Source organism: Prionailurus viverrinus, chromosome X, assembly GCF_022837055.1.
Source record: "Prionailurus viverrinus isolate Anna chromosome X, UM_Priviv_1.0, whole genome shotgun sequence".
NCBI lineage: Eukaryota > Metazoa > Chordata > Mammalia > Carnivora > Felidae > Prionailurus > Prionailurus viverrinus.
The window spans coordinates 81,633,587-81,654,103 of NC_062579.1; the positions used below are offsets into that span (position 1 = coordinate 81,633,587).

At 39.3% G+C, this 20,517-nt stretch overlaps 1 protein-coding gene across 3 annotated transcripts in view; it reads right to left on the bottom strand.

The window, feature by feature from the left end:
- COL4A6 (collagen type IV alpha 6 chain) overlaps positions 1-20,517 on the bottom strand; it is a 322,473-nt gene that overhangs the window by 173,659 nt on the left and 128,297 nt on the right. For all 3 annotated transcript variants that reach the window (XM_047844389.1, XM_047844388.1, XM_047844387.1), the window contains exon 3: positions 3,149-3,229. In XM_047844389.1, coding sequence (XP_047700345.1) covers positions 3,149-3,229 — 81 coding nt within the window. The remainder of the gene's footprint in view (positions 1-3,148; positions 3,230-20,517) is intronic.

A 20,517-nucleotide genomic window follows, 5' to 3' on the forward strand; every position in this document is an offset into this window, starting at 1 on the left:
GGGTGGCTCAGTCAGTTAAGTGTCTGACTTCGGCTCAGGTCACGATCTCACGGTTCGTGGGTTCAAGCCCCACATTGGGATCTGTGCTGACAGCTCAGAGCCTGGAGCCTGCTTTGGATTATGTGTCTCCCTCTCTCTCTTTACCCCTCCCCTGCTCACACTCTGTCTCTCTCTGTCTCTCAAAAATGAATAAATGTTAAAAAAAAAGATTTTCTGGGGCGCCTGGGTGGCGCAGTCGGTTGAGCGTCCGACTTCAACCAGGTCACAATCTCGCGGTCCGTGAGTTCGAGCCCCGCGTCAGGCTCTGGGCTGATGGCTCGGAGCCTGGAGCCTGTTTCCGATTCTGTGTCTCCCTCTCTCTCTGCCCCTCCCCCGTTCATGCTCTGTCTCTCTCTGTCCCAAAAATAAATAAACGTTGAAAAAAAATTAAAAAAAAAAAGATTTTCTACTTTTAAAGGCTCTGCAACCCAACAAACAGCCTGGATCTGCTTCTCAGTTCCCTGGTTGTGGGGTCTGACCAACCACCTCCTATATCCCCTGTAACCTGCCAGGAAATGCCCTTTTGTGTCAAACTTCAAATCTCATCAGTTTCACCTGGGCCATTTTTATTTATTATACCTTTGCAGAGGTAAAGTAAGTCAATAAGGATCACCCATGATGAAAGTAGGTAGAGGACATATCCAAGAGATTTGCAGAAGAAATACAAAATTTGTTCAATGAGTATGTCAAATAACAACATCACATGCAGTCTGGGAATTGGGATGATTTTACCCATATCAGCAAAAATATCAAGTATTGGCAAGGGTATAGAAACGTGGGAGCTCTTGTACAATGCTGATGGGAATGTAAATTGGAATGTTTTACAGGGTAAGTGAGCATTAGCTTTGAAAATTAAAAATATCTATTATCTTATATCTGGAAATTCTGATCCTTAGTATCTATGCTAGACATGAGAACAAGATCTGTTCAAGGATTTCCACTGTATCACTGCCATTTTTTTTTAATGGCAAACATTTGGGAAAAAACCTAAGTGTTCACCAAAAGGGGAATGAATGGCTGGGTTAAACTAAGGGATAGGGAAAAAGATCTTAAGAACATATCAAATGGCAGGGTGCCTGGGTGGCTCTGTTGGTTAAGTGGCTGACTCTTGATTTCAGCTCAGGTCATGATCTCACAGTTTGTTAGTTCGAGCCCTGTGTCAGGCTCCATGCTGACAGCATGTAACCTTCTTGGGATTCTTTCCCCCTCTCTCTATGCCCCTTCCACACTCATACACGCTCTATTTCTCTCTCAAAATAAATAAAATAAACCTTAAAAAATGTGTTTTTCTAAAAATAAAACATATTAAATGGCTAAAAAATCCAAAAACTAAACAAGGCACAGAATATATACTTAGGATGGGGTTTGGGGAAAAAAATACAGAAAATGAAACTAGTTTTATTCATATTTCTACATATTTCTGATTGTGTACAGGGAAAGACACGGAAGACAATAGAGGGACTAGAGTCTCAAAGGAGACTTCTGCTTTGCCTATATCGCTTGCATGCTGCTTGAGAATATATTCATATATTTATTATAGAATTATCTGTTTTCTGAAATGTATCCTGATTGTAGATCAGAGGCAAAGGCATGGGCCCTGGTGACTACAGTGAACATGACTTCTCTGGAAGGCACCAGTGGGTAAAAGTAAATAGGCAAGAAATCAAAGGACCCAGGTAATAGTATGAATCTGTCATCAATTTGCTGTGTAACCCCAGGAAGTCATTTTCCTTCTCAGACTCTGCTTCCTCTGTACAATCGGTGGATAAGATGAGAAGCTCACTAAGATACTTTCTCTTTCTGATATTTTAGGATTCTCTAAGTCAATGCCTTTAATGTATAATGGATCTTGTTGTCCCTTTTGATGAGGAGACAGCTTTTTCTCTTCCTTCAAATTCTGGCATAGTTTGATATTTCACTTTACTCTAAATGGAAGATAACAAAAGAGAAGGTGGAGTGGTCACTCTGTTCCCTGTTTGGCTATGGTTTGAGGGTTTGGTTGACCTATTTATGCTACCTCTCTTTGACAGCGGAAGCTCTTAGGCTTGAGTGTGATGAGATTACAGACGCAATGCGGTAAGTCAGAAGATATGAATTCTAAACGGTGGCCATAAATCCCAGAAGCATAGATTCTATTTTATTTTTTCAAGATTGAATCCCCTCAAATGCTTTTTTTTATGAGTCGCGCTAAAGATGTAGGTTTGTTCTGTGAGAAGTAGAGGTACAAATTATCTGGAGTAATGCTTCCTGTATGCATATACAGGGACTGATGGAAATGCTGTGCCAATGCACTGTGCTCATTGCAATCTGCACTGTTTGAACTGTGCATTGCTAATAAGGAACAAGACACTGAATACATCACATCATGCTTTTAAACAAATCCTAAGTTTTAATGTAATATCAATAAATCATTCTTTGTGTGCAATAGTCATCCATATTTTTGGATGTTAAGGCTACCCTGTAAACCCTTGATTTTTGACGAGTCACATCCCTAGTCTGTAGATAACAATTGGACCACGTGTTTCCCAGAGAGAAGAACCAAGTTGATACAAATGAGCTATGAGGAGTGCCTGGGTGGCTCAGTGGGTTGAGTGTCTGACTCTTGATTTCAGGTCGGGTCATGATCTCACAGTTATGAGATCATGAGATCAATCCCCATGTTGGGCTCCATGCTGAGCGTGGAGCCTGCTTGAGATTCTCTCCTTCTCTCCCTCTGCTTCTCTCTCCCACTTGGCACTCTCTCTGTCTAAAGTAAAAAATAATACAAAAAATTTTTAATGAGCTATGAAAATTTATGTATATCTACAAACATAATCTGGTTCTTCACCACCAAATTGGCTTTTGGAAGTACTTCAGATGAAACCTTGAGGAAACCTTGGCATTAAGTCAATGAAGGAAACCTCTTCCTGGTCCCTCAGGGACTTTGACCAATCTAGTTCTGCCTCTCAGTTGGCTAGCAAAGCTCCTTCCAGCTGGTCCTCATCACTTTTCTTGTTTGATGAAGTCATAAGAGTAAATTCTAAGCAGCCTAATTCTAAAGAAAACACACACACTTCAAGTCACAACTCCTCTGACTATGTGTCTTTCAGCAATGGAAGAAGCAACTTACTCTCGCTCCTTTCTCAGGAAAGCATTTACAGCCTCCACTGCAGTCTTGGCCTCCACATGGCTTTCCATAAGACTTCTCTCCCTATTAAAAAAAAAGAGAGAGAGAGAGAGAAAAGTTAGTAAACTATGTGAACCAAGAAGCAATGTAGCCCCAGGGAACCTAACCCTTAGCCACCCTCCTCCTAACCAAGTAAATTTAGAGTGGCTTAATCATCTCATTTGATGGTAATGTTGAGTCATACTGGACTTGTGTATTTGTGTTCAGTGAGAAAGCAGTAGCTGTAGTAGAGAACTGGAGAGAAATTCAAGGTCTAGAAATGTAATGATAGATGAAAATGGCCACCCTGTACTCTGCTCTTGGAATTTTTCTCCTCAGGCTCTATTTGCAACACATCATTCAGACCTTACAGTAACAGTCCTGTGCCCAGTGAGATCCAAATTCCTCAGTTGGTACCATACAGTGTACCCCAAAGTGTTCAATTTCCTTCTTTCTTATTTGCCTTACTATGATTATTATTACTAGCTCAATTTCTACAAAGCCGCTGCATGACCTGACATGTACTGACCCTGTCTAACCTCACCTTTTCACTCTTTCCCTGGCTCACTCTTCTTCAATCACACTGGTATTCATTCTATAAAAGCTTAAGCCTGTTCCTGCCTCAGGGCCTTTGCCCTTGCTGTTACTTCTGCCTGGAATGCTCTTCTAGATGCTTTTTATTGCTGGCCTCTTTTTATCATCCAGGTCTTAGTTCAATTGTCTATTCTCAGAGAGACTTTTCCTGACTACTCAACCTAAGGCAGCCATATTACTTCCATCACATTACTATGCTATTCTTTCAACATTAACATCCCCTCTCCCCCCACTAGAATGTAAGCTCCATGTAAATAACAGCCTTATCTATATTGTCTGATGTTATATCCCCAGTGTCTACAAGAGTGGATGGCACATAGGAAGTTTTGATGACCATATGAATGGAGCTGGGATTTGAACCCATATCTGACTAACTCAAAAGCCTTGACCTTAACCCTTATGTCTTAGAGTTTTCTAAGTCCTCTGTGTACCAGAGCCTCAATGCAAGGGCTCAAAAATGAGAAAAATGCCATTCTGACCCTATCCACCTTGGGAAAAAAGAGCAAAACATAAATTCTAACTATTATCTATAACAAGAACTTTATCTCTAGGATGGATTTAGTATCATCCAACTTTTTTATTTAATATTGGCTATTTTTTTTCAAAAGAGAAGGGCATATTTATGAGCCAGTCTCATACTTAATCATTCTTGCCTCTTTGTACTGTGAGTCTTTTCCTAATCCCCAGGGAGCACTGTGAATTTCGCAGATGGTCCCTTATCTCTTTAGACATTCCCACAACACTTTATCACCACAACACCTTGGTAATAAGGTAGTGATGGCAGAGCTATGACAAAATATTCCTATTTTAGATTCCAAACACCTTCTTGATATGAGATATTTTATCTCTCTTATATGCCTTTGACATGGTAAGTGCTATTGTACACTTTCCAGTTTGCCCTCCATTTTATGGTATATAGGACAGGCAAGTATTCATAAGGGTGAGATCAAGAGGTGCTGTGGGAGGAGGAAGCAGGGGGCAGGCATAGGATAGAGAACAGAGAGATAGACCAGCTCTGAATTTAACCTTCACCCATGCTGTCACCTTTGCCTAATGTTGAGTACTATATTCCTTGGGATAGTGGATAATTTGCATTTGCTTCTACATATACTTCTGTATTTTACAAGTAATCTTCAATGAGCACATATAATTAGGAAGAAGAAGAGCAATTATATTACCAAATGATAAAAGTCATCCTCTTTAAGGGAGAGGACTCAACAGGCATTGCCAAAGTTGAAGTGGTATCCATTTGGAGCTGTGGCCTACTTCCAAACAATGCCTTTTTGGTGTCCCATAAAATTTGCCTCATGGACCAAAACTTTCAAGATTACTAGCATAGAGCAAGGAGGCCTGAAGCAACGGAGCTGGAGAACATAGAGGATAAAATCCTATTAACAGGCACTGAATAAAAATGTAAGGAACAGAAGCTAAGGTTTCTTGGGAACTTGGCAGAACAAGGAGGCAAAGACATCCAGCTAACAGACAGGAAGCCATCACTGCCCTCTGTCACTGGGGAAAGTAACTAGAGAAGGCCCACTGGCCACAAGGCAATTTCCTGTAATTCTGGCCCTGGCAGATCCCCCAGGAGTCTTTAATTACAGTGAGGGGGGAGGAATGAAAGGAGTTGTTTCCAGGGAACATGACAAGACCAGGCTCTGAGGAAGTTTCTTCCCTATCCTGGCTTGTCTGGGGATACTCCAACTCCTTCTCAACCAGACCACATCACTAGTGTCATTCCCATCCTGGAATTCTCTCTGGATTCCTCTCAAAACCCAACCCCTCCCTACGTCCGCAGAAAATTAGAACTGGAAAGGCCCTGAGAGATCATCAGGTACAGCCATTCTTAATTCTATCAGACTGGCACACCATTTTTTTTATTGTGAATGTATATTATTTTTTCTTGGCATCTTGAAAAAAATGCATAGGAATAAGTTATAATAAAGATGTAAGCAATACTTTAAAAAGCACATATTATGCCATAATTGTATTGCAAAGCAAAAACAAAAGCCATTTATAATGAAACAATATATATTCTAATATGTAAATGCTCATACATCACTATATTAGAAGATGGAATGAAGTTGTCAGAGGCTAGCAGCTCAGTGCAGAATCACTATGAATGGGACAGCTTGCTGAAGCAGAATGACACTGGGATGTGGTATTGGTGACTCAAGTACGATGAATAGTGTTGCTATTACTATGGTAATTCTCTGAAATGGTGAATAACTCCTGGTAAAGTTCTGGGGGAAAAAGTTCAATATTTCCTTTATTTACTGTGAAGGTTTTTTTTAATATAAAAATTTTTTTATGTTTATATATTTTTGAGAGAGACAGAGACAGAGACAGAGCATAAGTGGGGGAGGGGCAGAGAGAGAGGGAGACACAGAATCCAAAATGGGCTCCAGGCCCTGAGCTGTCAGCACAGAGCCTGATGTGGGGCTTGAACCCACAATCTGTGAGATCATGACCTGAGCCGAAGTCAGACACTTAATCTACTGAGTCACCCAGACGCCCCTATTTACTGTGTAGTTTTAATCAGTAATAATAAAACCAAGAAACAACTCATGGCAATATGTAGCATGTGGTTATGTTCTAGGCTCAGAAAATTATAAACAGTTTTCACTTCCCTGAATGTCCAGAAGTCTTCTAAATGGAGGGAAAGATATAAGACAATTCTTTGTAGTGTGTAGAACACCTATTATTCCTGGCTCCTACAAGAGCCACCCCCCTCCCCCTAATCATTTTAACAACGAAAACTGCCCTCACAATTTCCAAAATACCTCCTAGGGGTAGGGTATTTCTGTTAAGAACTATAGTTTAAGCCACACCACTCATTTTACAGATAAGAGCTCTGAAGGAAATAACTTTGGTCCATGTCACACTGTTAGCAATTGTTATCCTAATTCCATATTCTTCCCACTATTCAAAACCCCTCAAGGCCAAGTTCAGGTTCCATTTCTTCCATGAGTACTCCAGCTCAGTAAAAAGACACAGCAGACATTGAGTATTCTGCCTATTGAACAAGTGTCACATGTTGCTGTGGGACAGCCCTTGCAATGTTTTTTAGGTTGCATGATTGAGAGTCTTGTTTCCTGAACCAAACAATAATGTTGATAAGAGAAAGATCAATATATTTTACCTCTTTGTATATTCCCACAGTATTAGAAGGGCATCCTAGGATCTAGTCATTACCTGAGGCAGTATACCTTAGTTAAGTGTATAAGCTCTGGAGTCAATCTGTATAGGATTAAATCCCAGCCTAGATGGGATTGACTTTAGACAAGTGACCTAAAGTATGAAATGGAAATGGCAACAATATCTACTGTATAGGGGTTGGCTGGAGGATTCAAGAAGATAAAGCATGCAAAGCACAGTGCCTGGCTCACAGTAAGCACTTTGTGTCAGCTATTATTATTACATTAATATTAGCTGGGCCACACTGTTTGACATTCCTGTAACACTCGACTGCTCTCTGGAGCTTAGGGTCAAGTGATATGCAATGATATATCCATGCCAGTTTGTCTATGGCTGATATCCACTCAGCTTGGTGAGGACATCCATTTGGATTGTTGATGTCTGCATATAATTGATTGTTAAATATTCTTAAGATCACCAGTATCTATCTATCACCAGTATCACATCTATCTGTTTGCTGATGCTGGTTCCTTTGTCTAAAATGCCTTCCCTATCCCTTTTCCCCATTCATCACAAACTAAACTTCTACACATTCTTCGAAACCCAGCCCAAACATCATCTTCTTGGTGAAGACCTCACCCCACCACCACCACCAATTTTTGCCTTTCAGTAATTTCTGGAAGAAGTTTTTACTCCCTCCTCTTTGCTATATTTGACACAACACATTTGGTTCTGCCATCAAACTGGAAATAGAACTCTGTTTTATTCTTCTCTTTAGCCCTTGCATAAGCAGGTACTTGGTAAAGGGCTGTGAAATAATTGATCTCACAACAATGGAGTTACAAGTGTTAGACTGGCTCTGCTTGGTATTCTCCCTCTCCCTTTGGTTTCCTGAAATAGACATTTACATCACAGTGTCCCTTCCAGAAGTCAGTATGTTTTTCCAGGCATCACCGGTGCTTTCTGTCAGGAGTGGTGGCAGGGATGACAACAACACAAAAGGTAACCAGGAAGCAAGAGATGTGATGTAAGAATATAAGAGCAGCTTAGCTTAGCTGGAGTGGCTGAACGGTTGGCCAAAGTGATTTACTCTTGTGAGAAGATCCTCCAGAAGCGTAGGTCACAGGAAGCTGGCTGTGTAACATTTTATCTTGACCATTCATTCAACAAATGTTTATTAAACATCTACCATGTGCTAGGTACTGCACTAGACATGGCAGCTAGAGGCTGTATCATACAGCCACAGGTGAAACCAAATCCCCGCTGTCATGGTGTTTGCAATCCAGAGGGGAAGACAAACAGTAAACAAATAAATGCTACATCTATATTTGTCCAATCATATGTGTTACAGAGGAAAATAAGGGCATGGCAAGAAGGACACGAAATGTTGTAGTCAGCTTGTTACTGTATATAGGAAAGTCAGGGAAGGCTTTACTCATAAGGTAACTTCTGAGCAGAGAACAGTGTTTCTTCAAGCATAGTCCTTGGGCCACTGTCATTAGCCTTGGAAACTTATTAGAAATGTGAATTATTGCCCCCTTCCAGACCTAATCAATCATAAATTTCAGAGTGGGACCCAGCAATCTGTGTTTTAACAAGCACTTTGGGTGTTTCTACTGCACGGCAAAGTCTGAGAATCTCTGCTATAGAAAATGAGGGAGAGAGCTAGGTAGTAATCTGGGGTAAGAGTGTTCCAGGCAAAGGGAAGAGCAAGAGCAAAGGCAGTAGATGAGAGAACATGCTTGATGTTTGGCTGAGCAGCAAGGAGGCCAGAGTGCTGGAATGGAATAAAGGGAATAGAAATGATGAGGAGGTCAGAGATGTAGCAGGAGCCAGATCATCAAAGATTTTAGAGACCACTCTAAGAACTTTGCCTTTGGAAACAAATGAGCAAAGAAAAAAGAGAGAGAGAGAGACAAGCCACGAAACAGACTCTTAACTCTAGAGAACAAACTGATAGGACAGGGGAGGTGGGTGGGGAAGATGGGAGAAATAGGTGATGAGGATTCAGGAGTGGTCTTGTGATGAGCACCTGGTGATGTATGGAAGTGCTGAATTACTCTATTGTACACCTGAAACTAATATAACACTGCATGTTAATTAACTGGAATTTATTTTTTGCTTATGTTTATTTTTTTAATTGCTGGGACAAAGATGGAATTTTATTTTATTTCTTTAAAATTTAGTTATTTATTTATTTTGAGGGGCACCTAGGTGCCTCAGTTGGTTGAATGTACGACTTCAGCTCAGGTCATAGGCTCTATGCTGACAGCTTGGAGCCTGCTTGGGATTCTGTGTCTCCCACTCTACCTGCCCCTCCCTTGCTTGTGCTCAAGAGAGAGAGAGAGAAAGACAGAGACAGAGAGACAGAGAGAGACAGAGAGACAGAGACACACACACACACACATACACAGAATATGGCAGAGAGGGCAGAGAGGGGAGAGAGAGAATCCCAAGCAGGCTCTGCGCTGTCAGCATGGAGCCCGATGCCAGGCTTGAACTCACAAACTGTGAGATCATGACCTGAGCCAAAGTCAAGAGTCAGATGCTTAACAAACTGAACCACCCAGGTGCCCCAGCTAACTGAAATTTAAATAAAAACGTTTTAAAAAGAATGGTTTTGAGCACAGGAGTGACATCTCCTGTTGGAGGAGGTGGCCTTCATGGGCATCAAGAATTTTGGTTTTGAGATATCTATTAGACATCTAAATGGAGAAATCAGCTAGCTAGCTGGCTAGGGAATCTGGAGTCCCAGGGAGCATGGCTAGCTTAGACATGTACATATGGTACTTTAGTCAGTAATGACTCCACTATGTTGTAGTAAAAAAACCCCAAATCTCAGTGGTTTAATGCAACTGAGGTTTATTTTTTGTTCATGTCATGATTCAATTAGGGATAGGCAGGTCTCTTTAGTGGTTTCTTTCCAAACGTGATTTGAATTTCCAAGATGCTTATGTCTAGCAACTCTACTACCTCAGATGCTAATAGTTTCTCCCCACTGTGCTCATATTCCCCTTTGAAAGAACTAGACAGAGCAGATGACCTAACAGCATGGAAACTAGGAGAGAACAGGGATTATTTGGTGAGCACCATTTCTGCCACCACTGGTATGTACATACAAGACTAGATGATAGTACCAAGGGAGCAAACATAGAGAAAGAATGACAAACTGTAGTAAAGGGCCCACTTGAGGTTAGTGGTCATGAACTTAAAGGAACATCAGCTATCAACGCCATGATGTTTTCTCTAGCCTTGTTCAACCAGGTGGGTACAGATGCACATTAGCAGAAGAATCAGAGATAATCAAAGTTGGTTTCTGCTAGGGGAGCGTGATAAAGGAAAAGAACGGCAAGGGATTCAAAGGTATGTGGTAAAGCTATGTGGTAAAAAGGATTGAGGCTTCCTAAGGAGGGAAGTGAGTACAGGCAGGCGGTGGGTAACAGGCAGTGAAGAAGGTAGTAGAATCAATGGATGACTGATCCTGATGAAGTTGAAACAATGTGTGGATTTTAGAATTGTGACCAGATTTTAGAAGATAGAAGAGGTGGTGTTGTAAAGAGGCTGGGGCCTGTTAATACTCTACATAGTGCAAACTCAGATGCACCTTGGAATATAATAAATACTTGCTGAAGTAGCTCAGTAAATGGTTGAAATGGTTGCTCAATCCTGGTTTCATACAACATAACAGAACTCTTCTGTTTTGATGACTTCGGGTTTCTTCAAAACACCTTTCACACCAAATCTCATTTGATTTCCTACCATAAGTCTGAAATGGGTATTTTGGATGTACAGATATGTGTAGAAACATAAACCCATATACAATATTACAATGATTTCTTAAAATTTTTAATGTTTTTAAAAAACGTTTTATTTATTTTTGAGAGAGAGAAGGACAGAGCATGAGCGGGGCAAGAGAGACGGAGACACAGAATCTGAAACAGGCTCCAGGCTCTGAGCTGTCAGCATAGAGCCTGATACAGGCCTCGAACCCACAAACCGTGAAATCATGACCTGAGCTGAAATCGGACGTTTAACCGACTGAGCCACCCAGATGCCCCTGAATTTTTAAAATTTTTTTGAAATTTACTTTTGAGAGAGAGAGACAAACAGAGAGAGTCAGAGTGTGAGGGGGAGGGGCAGAAAGAGGGAGATAGAATCTGAAGCAGGCTCCATGCTCCAAGCTGTCAGCACAGAGCATGACGTGGGGCTCCAATCCATGAACTGTGAGATCATGACCTGAGGTGACGTTGGACACTTAACCAACTGAGCCATGCAAGTGCCCTACAATGATTTTTTTATATCTACAACTACCCTCCTAGACAGTAAGTTCTCCTGAGATTGAAGACTGGTTTATTCACCATAAGGCAAATCAATTCAAACGAACCCTTTAAGCCTCAATTTTGTCAACTCTAAAACAGGGGTAATATTTTACTTCATAGGATTTCATGAGGTTAGAGATAATGCCCCTAACAAAATGCTTGCCAGATACAGTATGCTCAATGTATGTTAGCTGGTATTATTTATAGTTACAATATCTAGTACTATGCCTGCTGTACCTAACAGGTGTCCACTCAATGACTGATTTGCATTTTCTTTTTTTTTTTTTTTTTTACTTTTAAGTGTATTTATTTTGAGAGAGAGAGACAGAGAGAGAGAGAGAGAGAGAGGAGCAGAGGGGGGGAGGGAGAGAATCCCAAGCAGGCTCTGCACTGTTGCACAAAGCCCGATGTGGGGCTCAAACTCATGCACCATGAGATCATGACCTGAGCCGAAACCAAGAGTTGGATGCTTAACTGACTGAGCCACCCAGGCGCCTGTGTTTTCCGTTTTCAAGATGAGGAAATGACAACTCAGCTGTTAATGACTTCCTCAGTATAGGAAGTTCAGTGTCAGGGTTGGCATAAGAACCCAGGTATCCTCACTCCCTGCCTCTTGTTTTTTTTTTCATCAGACCCACTGCCACTAGTTCCAAGAATTACCCTGAAATTGAGGAGTCAGGGAAAGAAAAATAAGGGTCAAGAGAGGTGCCCTTTTTCTTCTTTTGCATCCTTTACCAACATTAGTTTACTGATCTTACAATATTACTTGTACCATTTCTACACTTTCTAAACAACCTTCATATATGATTCTCATAGATACTTTTGAAACATACAAAAGAAGAATTTTTATATGTCCATTTTTCAGATTAAAAAAATAAAACAAAACAAACCTAAATCTCAGAGAGTTGGTGTCACTTGCTAAATTACAAAGTGAAGACTCAAGGCCAGGGCTTCATATCTCAGTGCACAGCTAAACTTCTAAAAGGGGAAAAGTGATATAAGATGCTGAGGTGCCATTTTATCAGTTGTGGGTCATCTCAGGGCCTGGAAACCCAGCGAGGCCTCTTTGGCTGGATCAGACCTATTCCTGGGGCCATATTCATGATTGTGGCTAGTATTAATCCACCAAACCAGACCCCTTAAGCACCTGCCTAGGTTTCTGAACTTTATGCTAATAATACAGAAAGTCTGGCTTTACTTTGAGCAATTTTAAAACCAAACCTGTTAATTGAAGTCTAAACATATACACACACTAAACCAAGCTGAATCTTTTTTTAAGCTTATTTATTTAGTTTGAGACACAGAGAGAGAGCATGGGGAAGGGCAGAGAGAAAGAGAGAGAAAGCGAATCTGAAGCAGGCTCCACATTGACAGCACAGAGTCCAGTGTGGGCTTCGAACTCATGAACCGTGAGATCATGACCTGAGCTGGAATTGAGAGTCAGACACTCAACCGACTGAGCCACCCAGGCACCCCTAAACCAACCTGAATCTTGTCCCATGTTTAATGTGCATTTGCCTTTTAAGAACAACTCCCTCTGACTTTATGAATGAAAAGCTCTGGGGAAAGAAGGAAGTGATCTGTGGGAGCTGGCTCCCTACCAGGTGGAACTTGTCACCCACACTTTATTTTAAGGATGAAGCTGACACCAGACATTACGGAGTAGTTCAGGAAGGCAGTTCCCTCCAACATGTGTCTGTGTTCACACACATTCACAAACACAACTGATGGGGACGGGGTTGGGGTAGGGGTAGGGAGGAAAACAGCCATGCTGGATTTCACTTGTAAAAGCCGGAGCCAGCCAGAATGAACCAGGGCCTGAGGGGATGTACTGCTCAGTTAGACCTTCAAATGAATTTGCCAAGCAAACGCTTAACACACAAATAGACAAACTAAATGTTGCCCATAATGTTCTTAAAATAGATGCCTCCCTTTCCCTTGCCAGGAACTACTGACTGAGCGGCTATGAAAGAACAGCATTTCCTAGGGCCAGTCACTGGAAGCAGGTGAGGCATCTTTGAGCATTAAGGCTGGAAAGGGCCTAAGGACACAAGGCTCCACAGTTCACACATAGTTATGGTGACCAGATTTAGCAAATAAAAATGCAGGATGCTGAGTTAAATTTGAATTTCAGAAAAAAAAGGGAAAAACTTTTTATTATAAGTGTGTCCCAAATTAGCATAAATGTGTTCCATGCAATATTCGGGACACACTTATACTAAAAACCTGTTTGTTGTTTATTGGGAAATTTAAATATAACTGTGCATCCTCGATTTTATTGGGAAATCCTATGAGTGGCACATGACATCACACACTTGTGCAACAAGTTTGGTTGTGAGGTGTGTTGAAGTAATGCTTAGTACAAACTCTGCAAGTTACTTTTCAGAAAACTGAGACAGTATTCAAGTTTCTGTAATCAAGTCACTCTTACTTCCATTCTAATTTCCAAAGCAGGAAGGAAAGTAGAATTATAACTAACATTGTGAGGATTAGATTTATTCATTCACTCAACGAATATTTATTGAGTGCCAGGCACTATGCTAGGTATTGGGGATATGATGACAAAAACATTGAATACAACTTGTATAGGAATTGTCCATAGAGATTTATTCATAATAACCCCAAGGTGGAAATAGTTCCATCAATGGGTGAATGAATAAACAAATTGTGGTATACTGTTCAAGAATTTAAAAATGAACAAACTATTGATTCGTGTAACTGCATGGATGAATCTTGCAGACATTATAGAAGCCAGACACATAAAAACACATTTGGTATGAATCTACTTATACAAAGCTCTAGAACAGGCAAAGGGAGTACATGATCATAGAAGCCATTTTAGTGGTTATCCCTGCAGGGGTGGGAAGGTGATGTTGACTGGTAGGTAAAAGGGTACTTTCTGGGATGGCAGACATGTTCTATATTTTGTTTGGAGTGATGTTTATGAGTGTACACATTTGTCAAAACTCATGAAAATACACATTTATGATCAGTACATTTCATTTGTGTAAGCTACAACCAAGTTAAAAAATAGAGTCCCTGACATCACGGAGCTTCCATTCTCATATGGGATACAGATAAATACTTACACAAATATTTAAAGAATAATAATTGTGAAAAGTGTGACAGAGAGAAACAGGGTGCTATGAAAATTTACGACGTTTAAGTCATTAAGACATAAGCATTATTTTTTCATTCAACAGAGACTTACTGAGTGCCTACTCTGCCAGCTATTGGATTATACCCTGGGAGTATAACATTAAATAAAACAGACTTGCTTCTTTGCTGTATATCCTTGTAGAGGAGACAGACATTGGGAGAGTAAATGATAATCTTTTAATTATAATTGTGCTATATGATACAAAGGACACCAACATAAGGATATGAGGACATATAACAGGGGCACTTGGCCTCCATGGTGTGATCAGTGAAGGTTTATCTAAGAAAGTATAGTTCAACTGAGGTCTGAAGAATGAAGTGGCATAAACTAAGTCAAGGGATGGGAGTGAGCAGAGGATCTTCCAGGCAGAGGAAACAATATAGGCACATGCCCTGTGGTGAAAGAAAGCATGACACATAGGAGGAACTTAAAGAAAGCCACAGTGACTGAAACAAGAAAGTAAAGGGGAGAGTAACATGAGATGATACTGTACAGGCAGGGAAATACCTGCTCATGCAGAGTCTTGTAGGACATGTTAGGTACAGAGTCTTGTAGGACATGTTGGGAAGGTTGATTTTTATCCTCAGAGCAACAAGAAGTCACTGAGTAATTTTAAGTAGGGAATAACTTGATCAGATTGATATTTTAGAAAAAAATGTACTAGTGGCAGTAAGGATAATGGACAGGAGGGGGTGGTAGTGAGGTGGGAAACCAATTAAGAGACTGTTGCAATGAGAGAAGTTGGTGGCCTGAACAAGGGTTATGGAGGTTGGATGCAGAGAAGTGAATGGATCTAAGGCACAGTTAAATAGAGGGGGGCATGGCCAACAAGGGACAAGACTAGAACCAAGGCTTTCTTACATCTAATCCACTTCAGAGAACAACCATCAATGCACATCTGCCGTGTATAAAGGCATTATGTTGACCACTATGGAAAAAGACAAATATTTAGAAAACATTTATTTCACACAAGGAACTTAAAACCTAATGAAGGAGATAAATATAATCAAAAGAAGAAACTGTCTTCTCTCAAAAACCTTTGATTACTCCTTCTTACCTGTAAAGTTGCAAAGTTCAACATCTAAATATGACATTTAAGGGCCCTTCTAAATCAGGCTCAACCTACCATTGCAGACCCACCTATCAGCTCTAATATTCTACTCGTAGACATCTATTTATCAGAGATTTCATTTTCTTGGAATGCTTCTTGAATTCCATCCATTTCTCTGTGAATTCTAGTCACATGTTTTTCTTTTTTGTAACAATTTTATTGAGATATATTCACATATGATACATTCATACATCCTTTCTTAAATGTCACATTCTCTCTTTTCCAAAGATGGTACTATTTATGTTGAATTATGGTATTCACTGTCCACTCTAACAGTCTTCCCTTTTGACTACTTCAGATAAATTTGGATGATAGTTTTCTAATAAAAATATACAAGATTATTTTGAGTGGTTAGGCTGGCCTCAGTTTCCTCAGCTGTGCATGCATTGTGGGGCTGCATGTCCTTCTGCTTTTTGTGAGCCTACTCTTGCTATTAGTCTTGGTATACAGTGTCATGGACTTTAGTGGCTTGGCCCAGAGCCGTATCGCTCATTTATGATATGAGGTCTTCAGGAAAATAATTCCAAAAATTTGAAAACAAAATCCTTTGAGCTTTCTAGTTGGGAGCCTAAGTTAGGATGAAAGACTTGATAAACAGTCTAAGAGTTGAACTTACAGAAATGGGAAGGATTGGGCCTTCCAGGACAAAGGCTGCATTTTGCTGGAAATATCCTGACAGAATAACTCATCTGTTATTGAGTCCAAATGATTTAAAGACACTGATATTTCTGTATTTTATACTAGGGAAAGAGAGTCTAACAAATGCCCAGCAGAGGTGGATGGTAAGCCCATGTGGAGTTCACCAGCTGTAGCAACTATGAGAAGGAGACAGAATGGAAGACAAATACAGGTTGTTTCCATAAAAATAATATTTATTATTATCTACATCAGTGGGCCTTAGAGGCATAAGGCTTATGTCTCTAAGGACCACCAATGTCTCTAAGGCCCACTGATGTAGATGAGGCTAAATATGTTTTACCTTGCTCAGAGAAGAGGAAAGATGACATGGGGAGGAGGATCTGAACCAGGGAAATAGAATGGCTCATAGCAAATCCATCCCTCATGACTAGAAGAAAAATGAGAGGGAGACCCCCTCCCCCCAAATCCAGTAAAGAGCAGACCAGGATCTCTGTCTTCATTTGCCAAGAACAGCATGTTACTTTTACCTAATTTTATGGCTGCAATTTTAAGCTGTAAATCCTTTCAGAAGTTAATTTTAATTTTGCTTGCAGGGTGAACAAGACAAACCAACTTGTCACGTATGCCTGCATTTCTAAAATTAGGAGAAACAGCCCTAATCCCTTCTCATATGCAGAAAATAGAAACTAGTCAAGTAGTCTACTTGGTTGGTGGGAACAGACTTTAAAAAGAATCATGCTAAAAAAAAAATACAGCACTATATATCACAAGTGAAGTTCAAACTCCAGTTCAAACTTTTTGGCCTTATACAAAGCCCATAAGCAAAGGAGTGGTCCAGTATTTTTGTCTCTGATTCTATGTTTCATGGCTGTGAAACTCATCTACTTTTCTTTTTTTTTTCTAGGCAAAGTGAAATGAAAAACTGATTTCAGATCTGTGGCAAGGCTTCAACTACATTTTTGGTAATTCCTTTGAAATATACAAACTATCAAAGCTCACTGAAGAAGAAATAGATAATCTGAATAGTCCTACATTGATTTATAAAATTGAATTTGTAGTTAAAATCTCCTCAAAAAGAAAACTCCTAAGCCAAATACTCTTCCTGGTGATTTCTACCAAATATTTAAGGAATAACTAATACCAATCCTACCCAAACTCTTTCAGAAAATTGAAGGTGAGGGATTACCCGCTAATACATTTTATGAGTCAAGCATTACCATTGTAGAATAACATCTTTGAGGAGTATAGACAGTTAGGTTAGTTTAACATTCAAAAATCAATCAATGTAATTCACTATCTCAGCAGACCAAAAAAGAAAAAGAAACATATGATTATCTCAATAGAAAAATGATTTGACAAAATTTGGCATCTATTCCTGATAAAAATTCAAAGCAAACTAGAAAAAAAACTTCAATCAGCTAAAGAGTATCTTTGAAAAATCTTACAGGCAATATTATGTCTTATGGTTAAAGCCTGAATGCTTTCTCCACTAAGATTAGGAGCAGGGCAAAGATATCCACATTTACACTTATATTCAACATGGTACTGAAGGTTCTAACCAGTCTGACAAAGAATGGTGAGGAAGGGGCCCCTGGGTGGCTCAGTAGGTTGAGCCTCCAACTCTTGATTTCAGCTCAGGTTATGGCAGTTATGAGATCGAGCCCATGTCACATTCCTCACTGACAGTGTGGCACCTGCTTGGGATTCTCTCTCTCTCTCTCTCTCTCTCTCTCTCTCTCAAAATAAATGAACTTTAAAAAAAAGAATGATAAGGAAAAGATGTCCAATGTGAAAGGAAGAAGTAAAACTGTCTTCATTCACAGATGACAATGTAAAAAATAATATGACATCTACAAAAAAGCTACTGGAACTAATAAGTATAGTAATGTTTGATGATACAAGATCAATATACAAAATAAATTATACTTCTATATATTTACAATTGGAAATTGAAATTAAAAATATGATGATGATAGCATCAAATGTAGGAAACAGGGATAAATCTGACAAAACATGTGCAAAACCCGTACATTGAAAACTTAATTGCTGAGAAAGTTAAAGAAGACCTAAAGAAATAGAAAGCTATTGTTGAAAACAATTTCTCCCCCATTGATCATCATACATGAAATGTAATTTAAAATGCATATGAAAATTCAAAGGACCTAGAATAGCCAAAATAATTTCGAAATGGAAAAACAAAGCTTTAGGACTTATAGGACTTGACCTGAAAGACTTATTATGACAATGTGTTATTCGTATAAAGATAGATGCATATATCATTGGAACAGAATAGAGAGCCCCCAAATAGGCCCATACAAATATGGTCAATTGGTTTTCGACAAAGTTGCAAAGGCAACTCAGCAGAGAAAGGATAGTCTTCAACAAATGATATTGGAACAATTGGACATCTATATGCAAAAAGAGAGAGAGAGAGAATGAATTTTGATTTATACCTCACACCATATACAAAAGATAATTGAAAATGGATTGTCAACCTAAATGTAAGCCTAAAACTTTAAAATTTTCACTAGAAAAATTAGTTGAAACCTTTTGTGCCCTTACATTAGGCAAAGATTTCTTAGATACAACACCAAAAACTTGATGTAAGAAAGAAAAAAATTGAGAAATTGGACTTGATCCAAATTAAAAACTTCTACTTTTTGAAAGATATTTTTAAGAGAATGTAAAGACAAGCCTGAGACTGAGAGAAAATATTTGTAAATCACATATCTCATAAGGGACTATTAAAACAGGCAATATCATGAATGAATACCAAAATAATAGTGTTAAGAAAGAGAAGCCAGTAAAAAAAGCATATATATTCTATATTTCCATTTACATAGCACTCTGAAAAATGAAATTTAATCTCCAGTGACAGAAAGCAGATTTGTCATTACCCAAGGATGGGGAGTGGTGAAGTGTGAGGGGAAATAATACAAAAGGGCATAAGGAAACATTTGCTACTGAATGATATGTTCATTATCTTGATTGTGATGAAGGTTTCATGGTTGTATACATATGTCTAAATTGATCCAATTGTATACTTTAAATATGTGCAAAGTACTATATGTCAATTATACCTCAGCAAAGCTGTTACAAATACTAATAGGGTACTCAAGGATTTTATAGTCAATATGAACAGGCTTTCAATGGTCAAATGACTGGTGATTTGATAATCAATAATGATAACTGCAAAAATAAAATTCTTAAAATATTTAAAACTCCATGAGTTTGTAACAGTAACTCTCCCTTTCCTATCCCACATCCAACAAAAACCCTTCACTGGCCACCATTGGAGGATGCTAGGGGAATAACTAATTACAGTAAAACCTTGGATTGCATGTAACTTGTTTTGTGAGTGTTGCGCAAAATGAGGAAACATTTCTAATAAATTTTAACTTGATAAATGAGTGCTGTCTTGCAATATGGGTAGTACATGATGCTGAACCTCACATGACCACAACTGAGCCAATCGTTCTTGAAATTCACTTTGATATATGAGCGCTTTGGATTACAAGCATGTTTCTGGAATGAATTATGCTTGCAAGCCAAGTTTTTACTGTATTTTAAAAATTGGCTTAAAAAAAGGGGAGTGGTGGCAGACTCAACTATTTATCCTACCTATCCCAAATGAATTCAGGATAACCATCAAAATCAATCAGGGGATGTTTCTCATGGAGGAAAAAGGACAGAATTAGAGAATCAACAGATTCTATGAAATAACAGATTGAGGCAATGAATATTAACGGCTGCTAACAACACCACAAAAAGAGAAACAATCAGACATTGCAGATATTTTGCATCTCATAATGAAAGCATAAAGCCACCTGAACAAATAGTCTTTGAGAGAGAGAAACAGAATTTGATCAAGTCTCTAGAGCTAACTATCAATACTTTACAATAATGTTACAGTAAATGTAGGGGAATGCCAACCAATAATCAAAACCATGGGAAACCCTTACAGCATAAATGATGCAGTTTTTTGTTTCAGAATAAGATTTCAGGGAGAAAAAGACAAGAGTAAGGGGGTCACTATATATTAAAGTGATTTAAGAGACTTATCCAATTGCAATGTAGGGATTTTATTTAACTATTCAAATGTAAGACAGCAAAACGATTTATAAAACAATGAGGGGCACCTGGGTAGCTCAGTCAGTTGAGCTTCTGACTCTTGATCTTGGCTTAAGTCATGATCTCAGGGATTGAACCCCACCCCATGTCAGTTGGCAGGCTCCAGGCTGAGCGTGAAGGTTGCTTGAGATTCTCTCTCCTTCTGCCCTGCTCCCATGCTCATGCTCTCTCTCTCTCTCTCTCTCTCTCTCTCTCTCTCTCTTATAAAAATAAATAAAGAAAACAATGAGGAAATATGAACCCT